This window comes from Ammospiza caudacuta, chromosome 1 (assembly GCF_027887145.1).
Source record: "Ammospiza caudacuta isolate bAmmCau1 chromosome 1, bAmmCau1.pri, whole genome shotgun sequence".
NCBI lineage: Eukaryota > Metazoa > Chordata > Aves > Passeriformes > Passerellidae > Ammospiza > Ammospiza caudacuta.
In genome coordinates, this window is record NC_080593.1 from 116,159,102 (window position 1) to 116,179,156 (window position 20,055).

General features: G+C 39.6%; 1 protein-coding gene across 5 annotated transcripts in view; it reads left to right on the plus strand.

The window, feature by feature from the left end:
* LYN (LYN proto-oncogene, Src family tyrosine kinase) overlaps positions 1 to 20,055 on the plus strand; it is a 49,648-nt gene that overhangs the window by 24,352 nt on the left and 5,241 nt on the right. For all 5 annotated transcript variants that reach the window (XM_058816517.1, XM_058816508.1, XM_058816533.1 and 2 more), the window contains exons 7-12: positions 683 to 832; positions 2,091 to 2,243; positions 8,127 to 8,309; positions 9,776 to 9,852; positions 16,870 to 17,023; positions 18,367 to 18,498. In XM_058816517.1, coding sequence (XP_058672500.1) covers positions 683 to 832; positions 2,091 to 2,243; positions 8,127 to 8,309; positions 9,776 to 9,852; positions 16,870 to 17,023; positions 18,367 to 18,498 — 849 coding nt within the window. The remainder of the gene's footprint in view (positions 1 to 682; positions 833 to 2,090; positions 2,244 to 8,126; positions 8,310 to 9,775; positions 9,853 to 16,869; positions 17,024 to 18,366; positions 18,499 to 20,055) is intronic.

Genomic DNA, 20,055 nt, shown 5'->3' on the forward strand with positions numbered 1-20,055 from the left:
AGTATGGGAAAGTACCCCACAATCACTGGTTATGTGTGTGAGGAGAGATAAGGGGAGAGATCTTTTTTGTCCTTTGAAAATGGGCAAGAATTGTACAAGTAGAAGAAACAAAGAATGCTGTAGCTAAAGGTAGATGCTCTCCTGCCCCGATTTAAATCCCAGATGGATTTAAATTGAGGCAGGAGAGGCTGCCTAGGGCTGGACAGATCTAGCAGATCAACAGATCTGCTCTCCCTCCTCTATGCCTGAAGCCATCTCCAAACTGTCCTTTTGCTAGCTGGCCCGTGACAACCAGCATGTTCCTTTTTCAAAATGCTGATCTCCAGATTTCAGCTTCTGCCTGAGCAGGGTGAGAGCCACAGTCCTGCTTTCCCAGCCGCCTCTACTCGAGCTGGGGGACTTTCTGCAAAGCTGGGCACTGAGTGTGGAGCTGCCTGGAATATGGAACCAGTGAGTTTGTTGAATAAGATTGAAAAAGAAAGTGTGACCGTAAGCATTTTGGTGACCAGTTCAGGGCTGGTTTTTGCTAACTTCCTCCTGTGGATTGCAAAATGCTTTTTGAGGAAATAAGGGAGCAAAAAGAAAAGCAGACAAATTGGTGATTTTCTTAGGCTTGACCGTGCATGTGTGGACTCTGTGGATTTTTGCTATGTGTTAATGGGGGTTCCTTCTTTATCCTCAGGCAGCTATTCTCTCTCCATACGGGACTATGATCCAGAGCATGGCGATGTTATCAAGCACTACAAAATCAGGAGTCTAGACAATGGAGGGTTTTACATCTCTCCAAGAATAACTTTTCCTAATATCAATGATATGATCAAACATTATCAAAGTAAGTTAAATCATTTAGTGAAGTCCATATTAGAATGCAGCCATTATTTTCTGTGAAGGAAAATAAATGTTTTTCTTTTGTTTCAAAGCTTTTCTTTTTTCTTTTTCCCCAAATAAGTTGAGCATGCATGTTATCAAAGATAAAGTAAAACTAATTGGAACCCAAGCATTATTGTTACCATAACCAGATCTAGTGCTGGTTGCTCTGTGGCGTACCATTGTGAAATTAAGACTAGCTTTATAACACAATTCATCAAACTAAGGGTGATGTGAAGCTATAATAAGAATTTCCTGCATTGTAAATAATATTTTATTTAAGAGTAAATTTTTATTCATAACTATCAGAAATACATACAGACTTGTGAATGTTGTCTTGTACCTAGTGTTGAGTGTGAAATTGGTTTTATTTTTCCTGTAAATGTGGTTTTTTAATTATCAATTTTTAAAGGAAGAAATATTCCATATACTTCAAAGAAATAAAATTGCACCCACGTAGAATATATACATTTATTTTAAAAAAGAAAAGATAGGGACAGTAAGGGACAAGTCTATCTATGTTTTAGCTGCAGAACCGACTTCTCATTCTGCATAACCTCCTGCTGAATAACTCCAAAGTTCAGGGTTTTTTTAATCTTGTACCTGGAAATAAAGACAGGATAATAAAATGTAGAACATAAAATCACATAGTAATTTTTCAAAGCCATTCTGAGGACTTGGCCATTAAATTTTTCTGAATAGTTAGATATGTGTGCTAGCAGTTCAACACAGCTGGAAAACCTGAGAATTATTCAACATTCATATAAAAGTTATAGCTGGTCAGTGTCTGGAGAAAAAACAATGTTGACCTACTTATGCTTGCATGCACATCTGTCTGAAACTATGTTGCAAGAAAATTTAATGACAAAATGAGAATCCCAAACCTGACTCCATTGTACATCTTAACCAACATAGTGTCAGGAATAAGATCTGATATTGTATTTATTTGGTGAAAATTGTACTTAGACTCCTTAATAATCTGACAGTAACCAGATGCATGTGATACTTTTTTATTAAATTTTTCTCTGAATGCAAAATTTCAGATCAGAGGCACTTAAACTTCTGTGAAAGCACCAGAAAGGCTTTTTTCATCATAGCATCTGGTTATTTTGAACATTATTGTGGGCTGGCTGGTGCAATTAAGCAATGTTTGCCTCAAGTCATGCAGCACAGGAGTGTAATGTATTTTGTATTTTGTATTTTGTTTTTCCTTTGAAAACCAGGGCAATCAGATGGCTTATGCAGAAAGTTGGAAAAAGCTTGTATTAGTCCCAAACCTCAAAAACCATGGGATAAAGATGCATGGGAAATTCCACGGGAATCAATTAAATTAGTGAAGAAACTTGGAGCTGGTCAGTTTGGAGAAGTCTGGATGGGTAAGTTTGTTCTTTTGAAATGAGTATTTAACTCTGAAGGAAATGTTGTTTCAGAGTCATTCAAAAAACACATTGGACATGAACCTGATGCTGTATACTTGTAAAACAGCAAAATCAGGCCCAGAATGTACCTTCTTGTGAGGAGAGAGGGCTTGTAAAAGGGGTAGATATCTGACAAGGAAGTGGAACAAATCCTTTTGGTGTCTTTTAAAGGAAAAAAATAGTGAGTAAGCACTGTAATTTAGAAGGTCAAGGACAATGAAGTCTTGTTATGTTTTGAGGCAGAAATACAAGATTATAGTAAGATGTGGCTCCTGAATCTCAAAACCAATGAGCCTCTCAAAACTTTGTTTCAAATCAGAAAGTGTTAAAGAATATGAAATAGAAAGAAACAGTGTCTTTTAGTGAACTGTGGATAGTGATATCATAGTTCATTTGTGAAGAAGATGCCTCCTGCAATGTAGTGCATGGTACTGCCATGCTGGGTGAAGAAAGGGAACAGACTTAACCCAAGAGTGTTGTCTGCCAGAGTGCTGCTCAGAAAGTAGGTGATTTATGTAGAGATTGAACAGCCCATACCTTGACTCACCAGGCAATAATAAAACTGTCATAAGACTTCCAAGTTGTAAACATTGATATATGCCCAGCAGAAAATGATAGCATTAATTATTGTAACCTGAATAACCTGCTCTGTTGGCTTACAAGCACTATTTCCTCAGCCTTAGTGACTTCCTACTGGCAAGGTGCTATGCCCAGTGTCACATTCTGTGGAAATGGTTTAATCATCCTGCTTTTGAAATGCTGCCCCTTCTGACATCAGATTATTCTTTTGCTTCCTCATTGCACGTTCTATGTACTATTCATTGCTTACACACTTTTTGCCACTTAGAATCTTAATTGAGTTAACTATATCTTCCTCCCAAAGTCTTCATTAAGATGTTTCTTCAGGCCAAGTCATTCTCTTAGCCTTTCCCCAAATCTGTTTTATGGGACATTATGTTTAAGTAGGAATAAATTTGTTATAATAAAAGATCAGATTATGATGATGATGATCATTATTAATTTTAAGATCTAAGATTCTATGGGCAGAGCATTTCTGAGCAACTTAGAAGTGTGTCCCAAAGCTGGCTAGAAGACACAAAGCTATGAAGCGGTCTCTGATAATCCATGGGAGTGTGTCAGTCTGACAGGAATGTCATTGCTTTGAAGAGATGCTCTCATTTAGAAAAGCAAAGCATGGACTGGTGCAGTTTGAGTGGCAAATTAAACACACTCAACTGCAGTGTCAATCAAAAAGCTCTAACTGAGTCTCAGGTGCAATCTTTTGGTATAAATCACGTAAAAAGTGCAAGCAACACATCTCTAATGTAATATAGCCAAATTCAACCTTTATCAGCCTTCACGAGAAGAGGCTTAAGAAACCCTCTAGCTATGATATACATGAGTGACAATTTAGATACTAATCAGGACAAGTGTCAACCATTGTTCAGTTATTTCTGCCTAATAAACCGGAGCAACAAATGTTTAACTTACACTGAAACACTGTGGTAGGAGCTAATCACCTGCTTGAAAATGCAGATCATTTTGGGAAGTGACTACTTCTGCACATAGACACAGAAAATAATAAAACTTTAAAAGGGTGTTTCTGCTTCAAGATGCTTCCTCTTGTTTTTGTCATTATTTCAACATCTAAACTGGGCCTGAGGCCTATGTCTGAATGCTGCACTGTGAGAAAAACTAATGTACTGTGAAAGCAATGGCTGCATTTCCTCTTCTTTGCTTTCTTTCTGAAGCGAAAAAGATGATTTGCATGGCACCGATCCTCTCAAATCAGGAGCATGGTTAAACTTAGAACCAAAGAAGTTCAAGATGGAAAAGCATATTAGGTCAGCTGTGTGGTGCAGGGTGTCAGCAAACAGTGTGTATTGTAATGATCACCCAGGGAGTTATGTAGGAGTACTGAGCAATAATCTGGTTGCTGTGCTCTCCTGATTTGAGAGCTGGTTCTTGCACTGCCATCTCACAGAGAACAAAATTTTTTTTTCAGCCATCATGTGAATTAGAAATGTTGTTCCATGGTTCCATTACTAAATAAATTTCTTCTTGATAAAGGATATTTGGAATTGTGCTTTCAGAGGGAAGAGTGTCCCACTCAGAGGAATTGTCCTTTTGAGTAAAGAAAGATGCAGAGCTACTGGACAGAATCCCACAAAGAGCCACAAAGATGATGAGAGGACTGGAGCACCTCTCTTTTGAGGGAAAGCTTAGGGGATGTTATCAGAGTGTGTAAATAGCTGCAGGAGGTATGCAAGGTGGATGGAGCCAGGCTCTTCTCAGTGTGCCCAGTGACAGGGCCAGGGGCAATGGGCACACACTGAAACACAGAGGTTCCTTCCAAACACTCACTGTGTCAGTGGCCAAGCACTGGCACAGGCTGCCCAAAGAGGTTGTGGTGTCTCCATTCTTGGGGAGAATCAAAAACCAACTGGACACAATTCCTGGAAGCCAGCTCTAGGTGTCCTTTGGGGAGTTGGACACAGATGCTTTCCACAGGTCCCCTCTGTGTTTCTGAGAGATATGGGAAAGATATGTTTCTGAGAGATACAGATAATGCTGATACTGAAGTGTGAAGATATGCAATTATAGCTTTTATGGTCTTTTTTCTTTTTAGTATCTCTGTAAATACTTTCTGGGCTTCCATGTGGACATCTTCCTCTTGAACAGTTTGGAGGAAATTAACTTATATTATGGAAAGAGTAAGAAAATCCTAGGAACAAAAGCAGGCCTCCATATGTCCCCAGCACTTGGCTGTGTTCCTGTATGACCTATGCAGAAAATCTGTTTTGTGGAACGGGCAGGTGAATCTCCTCCAGCTCTGAAGAGTTACTTTTACACAGAGAAAAGTTGCTATCAGTTTTCCATTTTTTTTTCTATCAATACAAGTGCAATTTTATGCATTTTATAGAGATTTTCTGGGTTTAGGCTACCGAGTTATTGTTTATGTGCTCGTTTTGGTCATCATTGCAGCCTGGGCTTTCTGCCTTCACATTTAATGGGCTGTGTGGAGGTGAGTGAGAGATGGAGCTGCTGCTGCATTGTTCTGTCCTGCAGCTGAATGATGGCTGTAGGAGGTAAAGGAGTGAAGTGCTGATGTGCAGCTGGATGCAGAGAAGCTGCTGCTCCTCAGACTCTTTCCCAATAATCCTCCAACAGTAGCTGCTCCAGCCATTATGCCTTCTAGCAATGTCATATCTCCATAGCTCCCGCAAGTTGTTCCCAGGGAATTACTGGAAAAGCAGAGGAAGGAGAAAGCTGCATATTAGAGGTTTGTTCACAAAATTCTGCATCTTCAGTCCTGTTCAGAAATGGTAGGCTCAACCTTACTTGTCTATTATAAGTTCATATCACACCTTGGCCTGATTAAACCCATGCAAGAATCTGGGGACAACCTGGCTATGCAAGACACTACTCTGTCAAAATAATAGTAATCAACTGCAAAATAAATACTGAAACACTTAATTTTTTTTGAGAATTAAATTCTAATATGTAAAAAAGAACATGGCTTGTTGCGTGAGACATCACCACACGATCCTCAGACTTTCATGGTAGTGCTTGCTTCACATTTGATTTTAAACAGTGGCTAAAACTGCAAAGAGACTGCCTTCCTGCCATGGTATGAAACGTTTTTAGACCATGGAGTTCAGTGCATCTGGGCAGCTGCTTTAGTGATGTGGTGAAGCAGAGCAGCACTGCAAGAGCAGGGTCTATGTTTTATGCATTTTTGTTCCTAATGAGAACTGATATGATGTGAATCATGATGCTCTGTGGTATTAATAATCCATGAAGAGAATTCTCAAGCAGGGCTAAGAGGAAAGTTAACAAGGCAAATGCAATGATTATAGTGTAGTTTATTAATGAGTCACATCTTGCTTGCATCTCAGGTGTAAAAGATTCTCTTATTCAATAAGCTCCGAATTAAAATACAAGTAATGTGTGCTTTGGAAGTGTATTTTCTTCTGCAGTTGTTAGCAATACCAGAGTGTGGTCACAGAGCTCATGGCCATCTTGTTTTGGTGTCCCATCCCTCCCAATACATGATGAAATAAATGAACAAGAGAGAAATCCAAGATCAGGTATTTCTGGTAATCTCGCCAGTTATTTGTTTTGCACAATACCACCAGAGAGTCAAGTAGACTTCTTTACAGCAGAAAACCTCAGTATCACAGAGATGGTGTAGTAAAGCAAACTACCTTTTTTTAAAACAAAAGACCTGAGTTTGAGGGATATCTTTAGTGAAGGTAAAATACTGTTAGATAGTTAATTTTAAGTGTGTTGGTCAAAATTTCTCCACTGAAATAGTTGTATTAATTAGTATTCTCTATTAATACAACAATTAAATAGTTGTATTAATTAGTATTCTCTGTTATCAGTAGAGAATTCAACCAATTGAGAGTGGAGCTCATGCTCTGTTTTAGGGCATGGAATGGAATAGTAGAAATGATACAAATAGTCTTTCTGCTTCTTAAACAGAGAGAAATATATTTATTTTCTGTTATTCTGGTAGTTATAAATCATATACCTGAGCTTTGAGAGTGGATTTGACCTGTAACTGTAATTTCTTACTATTAGGTAACTTAGAGTCTTTGTTATGATTTGACCTGACCATGTTTGGAAAAATAGATTTAAATAATCATGCAGGTGAATATTTTGTGATTGTGGCATAGTGGCTTTTCTCAGGTGATGATCCTTCTTCAAAAAGGTGCAGTGCTCAGAGCAAGCACTTAAGATCTGGAAGCTAGGTCCTTGCTTTGCCACTGATTTCTTTTGTTGGACAATAAATACCATAAGGAAATGATGGATTCCAGTTTGGAGGTGTATCCATCATAGCAATGATCTGGATTGTTGCTGAATACGGAAATGAGCTATTTTGTTGAGTCATGAAGGTTTCACCTCTTCTGAGAAATATTTCTACAGTGTTGCAATAGGTATGGGGAGGGATAAAAGTTGCATTTATATCCCTCTTTCTCTCTCTTCTATTTCTTCAATTTTCAAATTATATGACTTCACAAGGTGAACTTTAGGGCAAAGATAAACTTTAGGATAAGTGCTCACCACAATATTTTTAATGCTTCTTTGACATTTATTGTTTGTTTGTCAAACATGTAATCTGAAAATAATTCTGTGCTTTTCTCTTTACTGCTAGTTGCTTTTTATAGAATTAGAATGTTACGTTAGAAGGTTTGCAAAAGAGAGAAATGAGCCACAGCCACAGTCTCCTCCACTCCTGGCATGGGCTGTGTGATAAGAAGTTATCACATTTTGAATCTCGTGCTGAGCACTGCAGGATTGCAGTCCTGGCAGCGTGTCCTTGTTGGTCACGAGAACCATTCAGCTGCACTTTCCCGTAATGCTCCGTTTTGAGCACCAAGGGTTACAGGAAGGATTGTAAGCATGAGACTGGCATGCATGAAATAAGTGTAATCATGGGATTTAAGATACTTCAGAAATTTCCAGCCAGTCCTTGGACTCTATTGTTCTGAGGCAATTTAAGTGGACATTCATTGAAATGTGCCTTGACCAAGTATTCAGGGGCTACTTGTAAATGGAAACTTGGTATGAGCTAAGATCATTTGCTTGCTTTATTTTTTTTTCAGATAACTGATTTCTAAAAATAGGGAATGGATCATTTTTCTCTGCAGTGCTGTATAAGTTGCAAAATAAGAAGGAATTCTAGCATAAATATTTGTGCTACATCTGGCACTTGTTTTCAGGCTCTCAGCTATTCCTGGAATCCAACCTCACCTGCTTTATGAATTCCTGCTGGTCGGGACACTGTGGGCTGCAGAGTGACTTCAGTGCACTGATCGTGTTCCCTCCTTGTAGGTTACTATCTTAACAGTACCAAAGTGGCTGTGAAGACTCTGAAGCCTGGAACAATGTCTGTGCAAGCCTTCCTGGAGGAAGCCAACCTCATGAAAACACTTCAGCATGATAAGCTCGTTAGGCTTTATGCTGTGGTGACCAAAGAAGAGCCTATTTATATTATAACAGAGTTCATGGCAAAAGGTGAGAAAAACATTGCATCTGCATGCTGATTTGGGCTGAGCTAGAGTTCATTTTCTTCCCAGTAGGTGAATGTGGCTCTGTTTTGGATTTGTGCTGAACACAGAGCTGATAACACAGAGATGTTTTTGTTATCAGTGAGCAGGGCTTGCACAGAGCCAAGGCCTTTCCTGCTTTTGGTGCTGCCACACTGGTGAGGGGGCTGGGGGTGCTTGGGAGGGTGGGAGGAGACACAGCCAGGACAGGTGACCCCAGCTGACCAGAGGGACATTCCAGACCATGGGGCATCATGTTCAGTATAGAAAGGCAGGGAACAAGGAGGAAGGAGGGACAGTGTCTGTTTTCCTGAGTAACCATTAAATGTGATGGAGTCCCACTCTCCTGGAGATGGCTGAACACCTGCCTGCCCATGGGAAGCGCTGAATCAATTCCTTGTTTTGCTTTGCTGGTGTGCACAGCTTTTGCTTTTCCTCTTCCTATTAATCTGTCTTTACCTCAGCCCATGAGTTCTCTACCTTTTACCCTTGTGATTCCCTCCCTGGTCCCACTGGTGGGAGGTGGGCAAGTGGCTGCATGGGTTCTGGTTGATGGCTGGGGTTAAACCACGACAATCTGCAAGCAATAGTTTAGTGAACTCTTCTGCTTCTCCTAAACTAGTTCCCTTTCTTTGTAAAGAAAGGAATGATAGAGTTATTTTTGAATGTTCAAATATTAAAGGGAGGAGCACCTATCCTTAAGATGGGTTGAAGCTTTAATTTTATGACTCATTACTTCATTTGTGAGATAAAACATTTTTACAGTTTTCTTAAATGCAGCATTTTCTATTGTTTCTGAATTAGAGGATAACCCCCAGAATAGCTCTGGTTCCTTTGGACTCCCTACCTAACTTTTGTTTCTGATATCATAGCAAGGCAATTAAAACAAACCTTAGGAATTGCCTTATGTGGGACTTGAATTGATAAAGGTGAGTGAGGAATGGTCCTGCAAGGGTGGCTGCACTACTAGGAAAGGACTCTATAGAGCATGACAAAATATGCAGTTTCCTTCTCAGATTATCTTGGATAGTAGTTTTTCTTGTTTTGTTCTGTTTTCAAGCAATTTTGCTGTAACTTAATGAACAAATGTTGAGGCATTTAGTCTGTATGACTTGGAAAGGATTGATGTATCTGATTCTCCTAGATAGCTTTCCTGATGGTAGGAAAGAGTAGGATGCTTATCAAACTCAGCCCCATTGAACTGAGGTGTGATCTCATGGGAGTTTTCTACAGCCAGGGAAACAGCAAAACTTGAATGTCTGACATGCTGATTTGGGTGTTCCTGTCATTAAACCATGCAAAGAGACTCTCTTGCTGTAGTCAACTTGAAAATACGTCACTGCATCAGTTTTGTTACCCAGAAAATTGGGGAACCAATGTGGCGTTTATTTTTGTTATAAGATGCACTGATCTAATCTTTCTCTGTTTTAACAGGAAGTTTGCTGGATTTTCTGAAAAGTGATGAAGGAAGTAAATTGTTGCTTCCAAAGCTAATCGACTTCTCTGCTCAGGTAAAGCTTAAAAAATGTGCTCAAAATTATATTTTGAGGTTACTTCTCTTAGAGTCTGAAACTCATACTAGGCCATTTTATCCTAAGGATTTTTACATTTCAAAAATGTAATTTACAGGTCAATTTTGAGTAAATATAGTTAATTGAAAGGAGGAAGCAGATGGAAGAATTTTCAAAAGGAATATGTGGTTAGGCTTAACTCTTAAATACTGCTGGTGACCTGTTCAGATGGCAGCAGTACCCAGCTGCCTTCCTTTGTGAAAAGGCTGCTTTCAATTTGAGCAGCTACAAATTGAAAGTGTAAAGACAAGTTGTGAGTTTTTGCTTAGCAGATCCTTTCAGAGTTAATAAATGTGTCATTTTTTTACTTCTTAAGTTAGGTTAACTGGTCAAACTCCTCTTAACCTCAGTGTGCCCTTCTTGGTTTCAAATTCTTAGGTAAATTATTGTGAAATGGTGTTTCAGGTACTAGTGTATGATTTATGAACCAGGATGATTGTTTCAAAATATACAAGTTATCTATGTCTTAAAGGAAATCTGAAGAGAGACTCCTGAGTGATTTGTGTGTCAAAGCCTCAATCAAAGCTCCCAGAGCCCTGTGTTTTGTCTTGGACAGTTATCAGAACTGGGTATTCAGGGAGGCATGTAACAAAAACAGAGTAGTAATTCTGCATTTGCAGGTTGTACTTCATGTTATTAGTAGGTAATGATGACATTTCTGGTAGGTTATTGTTAACCAACCTTTCTTGGGGTTTTTTTAATATGCATTAGAGTTTACAGATTGTTGTACCCTATTATGTTAACTTGTTGTAACTCATGAGAAAAAATGGGAAAAAAATAATAGGTATAATAAAACATTAGGAATTTACAGCAAAAATTCACAATAAGAACATTATATGAATTTTAATGTAATTATTGCTATACAAATAATTATAGAATTAGATATTAGGAAGTATTTCATTACCAAAAGAGTTGTCAAACCTAGGAACAGACTTCCTAGAGAGGTGATCAATGCCCCAAACCTGTCATATTTTAAAAGTCATTTGGTCAATGTCCTTGATATATGCTTTAATTTCTGGTTAAGGTGGCCTGAAGTGGTAAAGCAGTTGGACTAGATGATCACTGAAGGTCCTTTCCAACAGAAACTATTGTATTCTATAGTATATTATATATTTACTATTGTTATATAAATGTTAAATATATCAAATATAGGTTTTTATTTCACATAGACTCAATGGAAGAGCTATTTTTCCTATAGTTATTGGTTTAGTGTGGCTATAGTCTCTTTAAATTTTCTGAACTCTTTGGGAAATTTGTCCTTGAGAATTTATTTTTAGTGGGATAAAAGCTTTGTAGATGCAGAAAACCTGCTGGATCCCAGGTCATGGTCTGAAGACATGAGTGACAGTGGGCACAAAAGAGGTAGCTTTGAAGATAATGTGTAGAATTCAAGAGAGAAAAGAATATCTGTGAGTGCTGATGTGAAAGGAGACCTGAGATGGGGAGAGAAAAGCACATGTGGTTTCACAGCAGACCTTTTAGTTGGAGTTAGGGACGTTGTGTTCATCTTAAATTAATGCTGTGTTTTCAGAAATTTAAGGCTTGAATAGGGTAATGAGCTAAAGAGCAACTCTGTGTACAGCTTGGGTAAATCTCTGAGATAACAAGGGTCAGAGATTGCCATTCTCAGAGCTTTGAAGGTCACCTCAAATGGACATCACTCGTCACCCTGATCTGACAGCAGCCCCTCACAGCCAGCTCCTGCACTGGACTTGTGCTGCACAGGTGGTGTGAGAAGTCCCTCTTGCCATATAGGATGTAGACCATCAAGAGAAATTCCTGAGACTGGCTTGCAGTCATCCTAAAGGGACGTTCAGGAATGCCTCTCTGAGGATTTCTGGCTGAGGCCCAAACAAAACTTTGGAACAGAGATACTGGGATTTTTCTTACGGAAAGAATTTGTAGGGTTTTTGAGCATGTTTGTAAAGAGCCCTTAATGCCACTGTGTGATAACAGGAGTGTGAGGAATAGACTTGCAGGCTGCATGTGTGTGGTTCCAGACCAGAGATTTCCCTCTGACCAACACAGACATTCCACCAGTCTCTGGCAGTCTGAATTAATTAATAGATCTTTAGGGCAAAAGATAGACAAAAATCTTTTCGGACCTCTGCTGAGGTAACTTGTGGATCACAGTTTTCCTGAATGTAGGCTGTGTGTAAAGGAGAACACAAGAGGTGTGGAGTTTTTTGGCGTGACTCTGGTTTGGACCAATGGAACACTAATTTATTCTTACAGAAGTGATGTTAACCTCTCTGCAGACCAAAGGGGAAAAAAAATTTGGAGAGGTATGTTTCAGGAGAGTTTAAAATTAAAATAGAAGGAAGCTTGTGGTGAAGAGGTGAGGATTCTTCTTCTTAGATAAGATCAGGCTTTTTTTTTTTTCCTCGGTGGACGCACACTTGAGCTCTTCATTACTCTCTGATCATACCATTCTGGCAAAGCACTTTGCTTAATCCAAGATTCTCAGGATCACTGAAAATGCAAGAAATGGTAGCTGAGCATTAGGGGTTTTTTTGCCCTCATCCATTTGTGATTTTACAAACACAGGAGGGACTGGGAATGCGAGAAGGGGAGAGAAGGATGTGGTCTCTGTGACCATTAGCTGGATAAAGAAGGCAGTTGTACAGGAAACCCCAGCTGAAGCTGATTTTCCAAGTCAAGAGCACTGTGGGTTGTTGTTTGCATTGCCAGGCTGTTGTTTAGTGCTCCTGAGCTCATTATGCCTTTGCCTTGAATAGTCTTGAAAAAAAAATATATGTTTGCAAGAGGTGAAACATTCTGACTTTGCAAAATGAGGACTGCTCCTCTGGGTGAAATAAACAACTTTTTGAAAGTAAGCATTTTTCAAGCAAGAAATTACATTACACTGCTGCTCTGCTATACTGACTTAGCTGTTTGGACAGGTGAACACACCTGCTGGTGGGGATTTTTGGAGAGATAGCTGTTGTGGGTCACACTTACATCGGTGCCTACCCTAACTTACAGCTGTGGGGCCTGGACTTTGGTGGTTTACTTTCTGTACTAATGGTCACGATTTATGAAATCAGGTTTGTGGAAAAGATGGCAAGAAAATGCCTGCTGGGAAAGTGGTCCAGCCCAGTTTCTAAAGCAGCCTGCTCTCTGACAGAGCTGAAGGTATCTCTCATGTTTTAATCGGTGCATACGAATAGGGGCTGGAGGAATTTAACGTTAGCTATGCCCTGGCAAAGACAAGTTTATCCATTGGAGATGAATGTTAGAGGTCTCTGAAATTAAAATGTTTTGAGGGAAACTGAGTTTTGCAAGCATATCTTCAAGCACATTCTATCTGCACATTCTGTCTGCCTTAGTACAGAGTAGAGCTGTGGCATTTCCTGTAGGAGTCAGCACCAGCCTGGCTCCTTCAGTTCCTAAAGCAACTGGAAGACTCGGGGTTTTACTGGCTGGTTTCTGTCTTGCCTCAGAGGCAATTTACCAGAAGAGCCTCCAATTCTTTGTTTCACATTTCCTGAATTCATAGTTGTTCCTGCTTGATTAGATCTGCTGAAAACATATGACAGAAATTCAGCAAACCTTTTGTATGTGTAAACTCTTCCTGCTTCTTATGCAAATCCATTACCTTCTGTGCAGGATGCACATGTGTAAGGGCTGTGCTTAGGAAAACTGCCTGTTTTTACTAAACAAACTCATAACTTTCGAAAGGGTCAAAGCTTTGTCCTAAAAACAGTCATGCAGTGCTGATAGTTTCATTAATTCTTCCATGATCTACAGCTTGACTGGCAACTTCTTTCTGTCTTCCAAGGCTACAGTGTCATTGAAATCATAGTAAACTAAGAATAAAATTAATAGAGATTTTTGATGCAGTGTTTTAATTCCTCTCTACCCTCATTTTTAAAATCATGGTAGAAAGTCATCCCTAGATTACAATTAATTTTAAGTCTTATTTGGCATTGTAACACTTCCACTGTGTACTCCTTTTCATGCTTCTTTGAATTTTAATGATACACTCTAATGTTCCAGTGCATAATTATATACATTACTTTAATAATAATTTTTTTCCTCTGTGAATCTGCTTTAACTACATAGCTGCTTGACTGGGACAAGAGGAATATGATTTTGCAGCCTCTCCTGACTTCACCTTTAGAATAAGCACTACTACAAACTGAAAATTATTATTACACTGATGTATCATTTGAAGATATGTGTCTTTTGCAAGAGTTTTCACTGGCCAGCTACAAAGTGTCTACACCCTCTTCATAGACAAAGGAAGATGAACTCTTTTTGAAAACTCTGTGATCAAGAAGTATATTTTATTTTAAACTCTGTGATCAAGAAGTATATTTTATTTTATTATGCATCTGGACATTATTGAAAGGTACAGCTATTGAAAGGTTGATCCCAGGCCAAAGACAGCGCTGTCCAGATCAGTAACACCTCCACAGTCTCCTGGAGGACTTTTCTTTCATTCTTACCCTGGCTGCACAGTTCCTAATATGTAGAGATTTGTTTGGGGTTTTTTTGAAAGGATTTAATTTGGGTATTTCTAGAAGTGTGTGTCAGTACTTCATTAAAGGTGACTGGGAACTACTTCTTCTTTGCACTAACACTTGAGTAGTGTAGGAAGAATTCTCTTCTAAAAGCCACAAAAGATATTCCTGAAGTCCAAATTAGCTTTCCCATTCTGCTCCCAAATAGATGTTACGTGTAGCTGAGCAGTCTTGACAGGTACCAATGATCATTAAAAGAGAGGGGGAAAGGCTTTAATTTTCTTTTGTTCATATGAATTTCTCTAGCATTAACATTTCATTTGGCAATGAAAACCCAACAATAATCATTAGGAGTTATCACGTGGGCTCTGGCACCCATCTCAATCAAAAAATATCAATTTTTTTATTTCTTCTTTTCCTATAAGCAAAGGTTTAACATGACCAGATGCGTGAATTCAGTTGTTTGGTCGCTGTGTTTCCCCTCCTTCGCTGATTCAAAATTCCTTGCTGTTAATTTTTTCCTACTTTGGAATTTTCTTCATTTTTCAGTGAATCTAGCACAAATAAGAGGAAATAAAATCGTCTTTCCAATGGCTTTTCTTTGTTGGACTTGGAAACTGAATATCACAATCACAAATGTTTCTTTTGTGAAGTGATTCTTCATTCCCTGTCCAGCAGTTCACCCAAATGTTATCTCTGTGCAGGGAGGAAGGAGGGAAGCTGATTCCTCTGTGGAGTTTGATGTATTTTTGGTGGCATTACCAGACCTGTCTGCACTTTGAGTGTATCTGCCATGCTGGCCAGTCCAAACTCAGCATCAATCTTACAGCAAAACCTTCCTCTTCATCTCTGCTTCCTCCCCAAACCCATGTAATGGCATGGGGAGCAGAGAGAGGCAGAGCAGACTCTAAATTAAATACTGCTCTTCTGTGGTGTCTGTAAGCCCCTAATAGGATTCTCTGTGGCAATTATTCACCAGCAGCTGCTTCCTTCATTAGTAAATGTTTGACTTGCCTCTAGAAAATGTGAAATGCAGGTGTTGCTCATTCTCTTCATCAGAGTTTCTTCTTGGTTTGGTGTGAGAACCCCCCTGCACTGTACAAGGGCAATGTCACACTTCTCTGAAGGATGTATCTGACTGTAACAAGAGGTCTGCAGTGGAGGAAGTGGGAGGGCAAGTGGCTCTATTTTTCCATTGCTTAAACCAAAAAAGGGGAACAAAGACTGTGAGGTTTGTGTTGTAAGTGGTGGCAGCGAGTGCCTTGGCAGCACCCCTCGGGGACTTTTGAAAAACAAAGAAGCAGAAGTGATGTTCATGTCCTCTTCAATTTGGGCAGCTGCTGTGCCTGCTTTACTGCTCAGCTGGAAGGAGCACCTCTGCTGCTGGGGAGGGATCCCTGCATGGTTGGCTCCTCAGGGCACAGCACAGAGCCTGTGGTGAGGTGCCAGGGACTGGCACTGCTGAAGGACCCTCCCTGCTCCACTGCAGATCTGAGGGCGTGGGGGCTCCCAAATCACATGGCCAGGATGGGTCTGACACCCCCCACAGGCATCCCAGACACCTGTGGCACAGGTGGAACCTTGACTGGGAATGTCCCATCACCAGTCTCACAAAAAAGACAAAAACTGATGGCTCCCAAAGACAGGGTTTCTTTTTTCTTAACTCTGTTTAAACTTTTTGACAGGATACAGTCTACACATCAGTTTTATTACTCTGAGTTTAGAAACTATTATCTCTATTATCTCAATTTATCTTCTTTTGTTTTTTCCTGAAAAAAAAAAAAAAAAAAAAAAAAAGTAGTCTGGAAAAAAATCATCCCCTCTGCATATTTTTGAGGTTATTAATTTGGTTTGGAAATCAATTTGGGCTGCTGAAATGCAGATTATATTTACTTATGATACTATCTGAGAGCTGGCTGTTGCCAAAAATTCCTCATGTATGAACAGGTACATGTTGCAGAAGAAAATGAAGGTGTTTCTCCTATCTCAGTAATTGCTTCTTAATTGTCCAGGCTTATGCTGGGTAGATAGAAAATTGTTGGGGTTTTTTAACTTTCTCTGCGCTGTCGCTTTATCGGGACATGCTTCATCAGAGAACCTGTATCCTAAGTCATTAATTCCTTCTATTTTCTTAGTATTTAGAAAATAAACTAGGAAAGAAGATATTTTAATAGAAATCTTAGGAACATTTTATTCCGTATTCTGTTTCAGGAAATGTCTTCCATACGTCTCTAATCCTGCCAGCTGTTACTCACCCGAATAATTCTTTCAGAGCTGCTACCATAGGCAGAGTTTTGCAGGGCTGGATCTGTGCATAGGTTTTCCATGGCAATCCCCCCTTTCCTGGCTTCCATCTAAAAAATTCTCCAAAGGCACCAATAATGAATAGATGGATGTGGCTTTGCTGATACCTTTGAAGAAAGAAGGATCAGACCTGCTAATGGAGCTCTATGGTATTGAAATATCAAAATAATTCTTCTTTTGGTTACAGATTGCAGAAGGGATGGCATACATAGAAAGAAAAAATTATATCCATCGAGATTTGAGAGCAGCAAATGTTCTGGTTTCAGATCTATTGATGTGCAAAATTGCTGATTTTGGATTAGCAAGAGTGATCGAAGACAATGAATACACAGCAAGGGAAGGTATGTATTTTTATTTTTGTCTTTAAAGCTTCTGCCTCTGGGAGGCAGTGAGGTTGTATCTAGCAGAAATATGGTCACCAAGGATAGGAAGTATTGTAACAGCTTCCTAGGGGCTGCATTCTAATGCCAACTTCTAAAACGAGTAAAGGAAACAACCTTTCTGTGCTCCCCAAGATTTTTGATGAGTTTATTTTAAATAAATTTGAAAGACAAGGACAATCTACAGTATTTAACTGCACACCATTTTTTCCTAAATTGAACAAAATAATTGCATAGTCTCAGCTTCCATCTCACAGAATTAAAGGCCAAGAAACTGTGATCTTAAATTCTCCTAAAATCCTTAAATGCCTTGTGGACCTCCTTTCAAAGGAGGAAACCCTAGCAGGTATAGTTGCTGGTAACAAGAAAAGCTTTAGCAGAACTTTGGAAGCTGTTTGAGGAGCTGGAGCATTAATTTACATGTTCAGCAGCATTGCAGGGACCCTGGAAGGCTGGGTCATGTCCCTGTTCAGCACATGGATGGGAGATAACAGGGTCAGGACTGGCCAGAGGAAAAACCTGCTGTGAAAGGTGTATGTCTGGGTTTGGCCATGCGTGTTTTGCTAATGTTGTCAAGGATCCTTTCAGGAAATGCACTGTTGGTTGTAGTGAAAAGTTTTTATTTTTGCTTCCATGCTTAAGCATAGCTTTTCAGAGTGGTTTGTTGGCTGGCTTTGCCCTTCTCCTTTTAAAGACACAGCCTCAGGTTTTCACAGTCTGGACGGATACTCTGGTAATGTAGGCAAGAGGGGAAGAACTAAAATATGAAGAAAGAGAGCAACACACTACAGCTGAGATTAAAGGAAGATGAGCTCTTCAGCAGGCACTGAGTTGTAGTAATTCAATAGATCAGCAGGAAGGGTCTGGTTAAGCAGTTTTCAGAGGTACAGACCCATATCTGTGGGTTTAGCTAGCTCTGGACTTTGTATATTGATTAAATTAACTTCTCAGGTTATAAATTTTTATGTCAAGTTTCTTTGATGTGTTTTCTGCTATCAGAAAAGTTTCCTAGCTCACCTGGTATGATGTTAGAGCAGGCTAAAAAGGGCTTAGAGAGACTCTGCTTGTATTACTCCCTGTTGTCAAATGAATTAATATAGTATTCCCAACAAAGGCTGCCTGAATGTTTTTATTTGACTGTAAGGAGTTTGCTTTTATATGGCAATTTCTGGAATCTGTTAGTTAGATATGAAAGACAGTAATTTAAGATATGACTTTTTAAGTTATGTCTTGCTACTGCTTTTGCATCTATGGCTGAATGTGAAATGAATTAAAGTGACTATTTGAGACTGCTTTTTTTTTAGGTGCAAAATTCCCTATTAAATGGACAGCACCAGAGGCAATTAACTATGGATCTTTCACTATTAAATCTGATGTGTGGTCATTTGGGATTCTCTTGTATGAAATTGTTACATATGGAAAGATTCCTTATCCAGGTATGGACCTTTAGTTTTAGTCTGTATTTATACTTTGGTGCTAAAAGGCAAAGAAAATACTCAGGGAGAGAGCTGGAGAGCTGGCAGTAGTGACACTGATGATTGGAAAAATGTCTTACAGGTAATCATACTGCTTTGAAAACTTACTGTATGTGTAAGGTACATGCCTCTCCAGGGTGAATTTCAGCAAACAGAGTAATGAGACCATGGGTATATAGTCATTTTTATATGTTCTAAAGGTGTTACAACTGCAGCAAATGCAGATCGTGTGTTTCTGACATCCCTGTTTTGTGCACCAGAAGCGCAGTCCCATGGCGAGGATGCAGTGCTGCAAGTCCTAACAGTGCTCTGTAAGCTTTAATAACATAAAATATGTGGGGTCTTTAATAACATAACATGTGAAGGTACTAAGAAAGTGTGTTTTCACAAGCAAATAGACTGTAGTAATTTGTCAGTGCTAGCCTAGTCTAAACAAATATGAAAGCACACCCTAAAGCAGTGTTGATGTACCACTAGGAATGTTTAATGTTTATTGTTCCTTACAGTCAGGTACAAGGCCACAGAGGTGTGCACATCAAATGGAGCTGCTTTGGGTGGCCGTGAGATGGTCGTGTGCTTCATGTCTCATTTTTCATTGTTAAACAAAAAATATATATATGTTAAATATATATAATGTAAAATTAAATATTCATGTTTCCAGCACACAGAGACACCTTGTATGAAGGGGTCTTTTATGCACATAAAATTGTTACATGTCAGGCAAAGATGATTAATTCTGGGCAACAGACTGCATTCATTTAAGCTTACTGAGGTTATGGGAAATTGCCCTAAATTCCCTTCTCTGGTGGGCAAATGGGGAAAGTACAGCCATGTTCACCTGCACTGCCCATCTCATGGGCAGAGTAACTTCAGAGAGGAATCTTGGGATCCTGGCGGGAAAGGGACACCAGGTATTTCATCCAAGCAAATTCTTCTGGTGCTTCCAGTGCAGCAGCTCTTGCTGTTTAAACAGTGAAAACATTTTCACCACTTCATGAGCAGCTGGAATTCTGCATCTTGAACTGCCAGAGATGGTCAAGAGGCAGACCCAAATCCCTGAAGTGACAGTAGGCTAAACACCTCTGGACACAGGGAGATGGGAAATCCCACAAGACTCGGGCAGTGGGAAAGGAGTGATGGATAGCCAACTTTACACAGCTATAGGAGAACACAGTGACTTTCCATACAGAGCTAGAGCCAAACCAGACATTCTCATGGCACAGTTCTAGGCCAGGAAAACACTGAAGCTCAAGACTAGCCCCTTTGAACTTCAAGAGGTGATAGGGCTGCTTGAGTCACTTTGTAGGTGAGGGCTATGAAATACTGGACAGCACAGCAGGTCCTCCCAAAGCTCTCCTTAAACACTGCTAGGGAAGCACTGTTTAAGGAGGATGGATGAAGAATCAAGGAAGGGAGATGGGAAGGATCAGAAGGGAGAGGTGTGCAGCCAAGTAAGGCATGGCTCTTCCCACAGTCAAGATGCCTTTTTTCCCAGTTAGCACTTGCCTGTGTGTACAG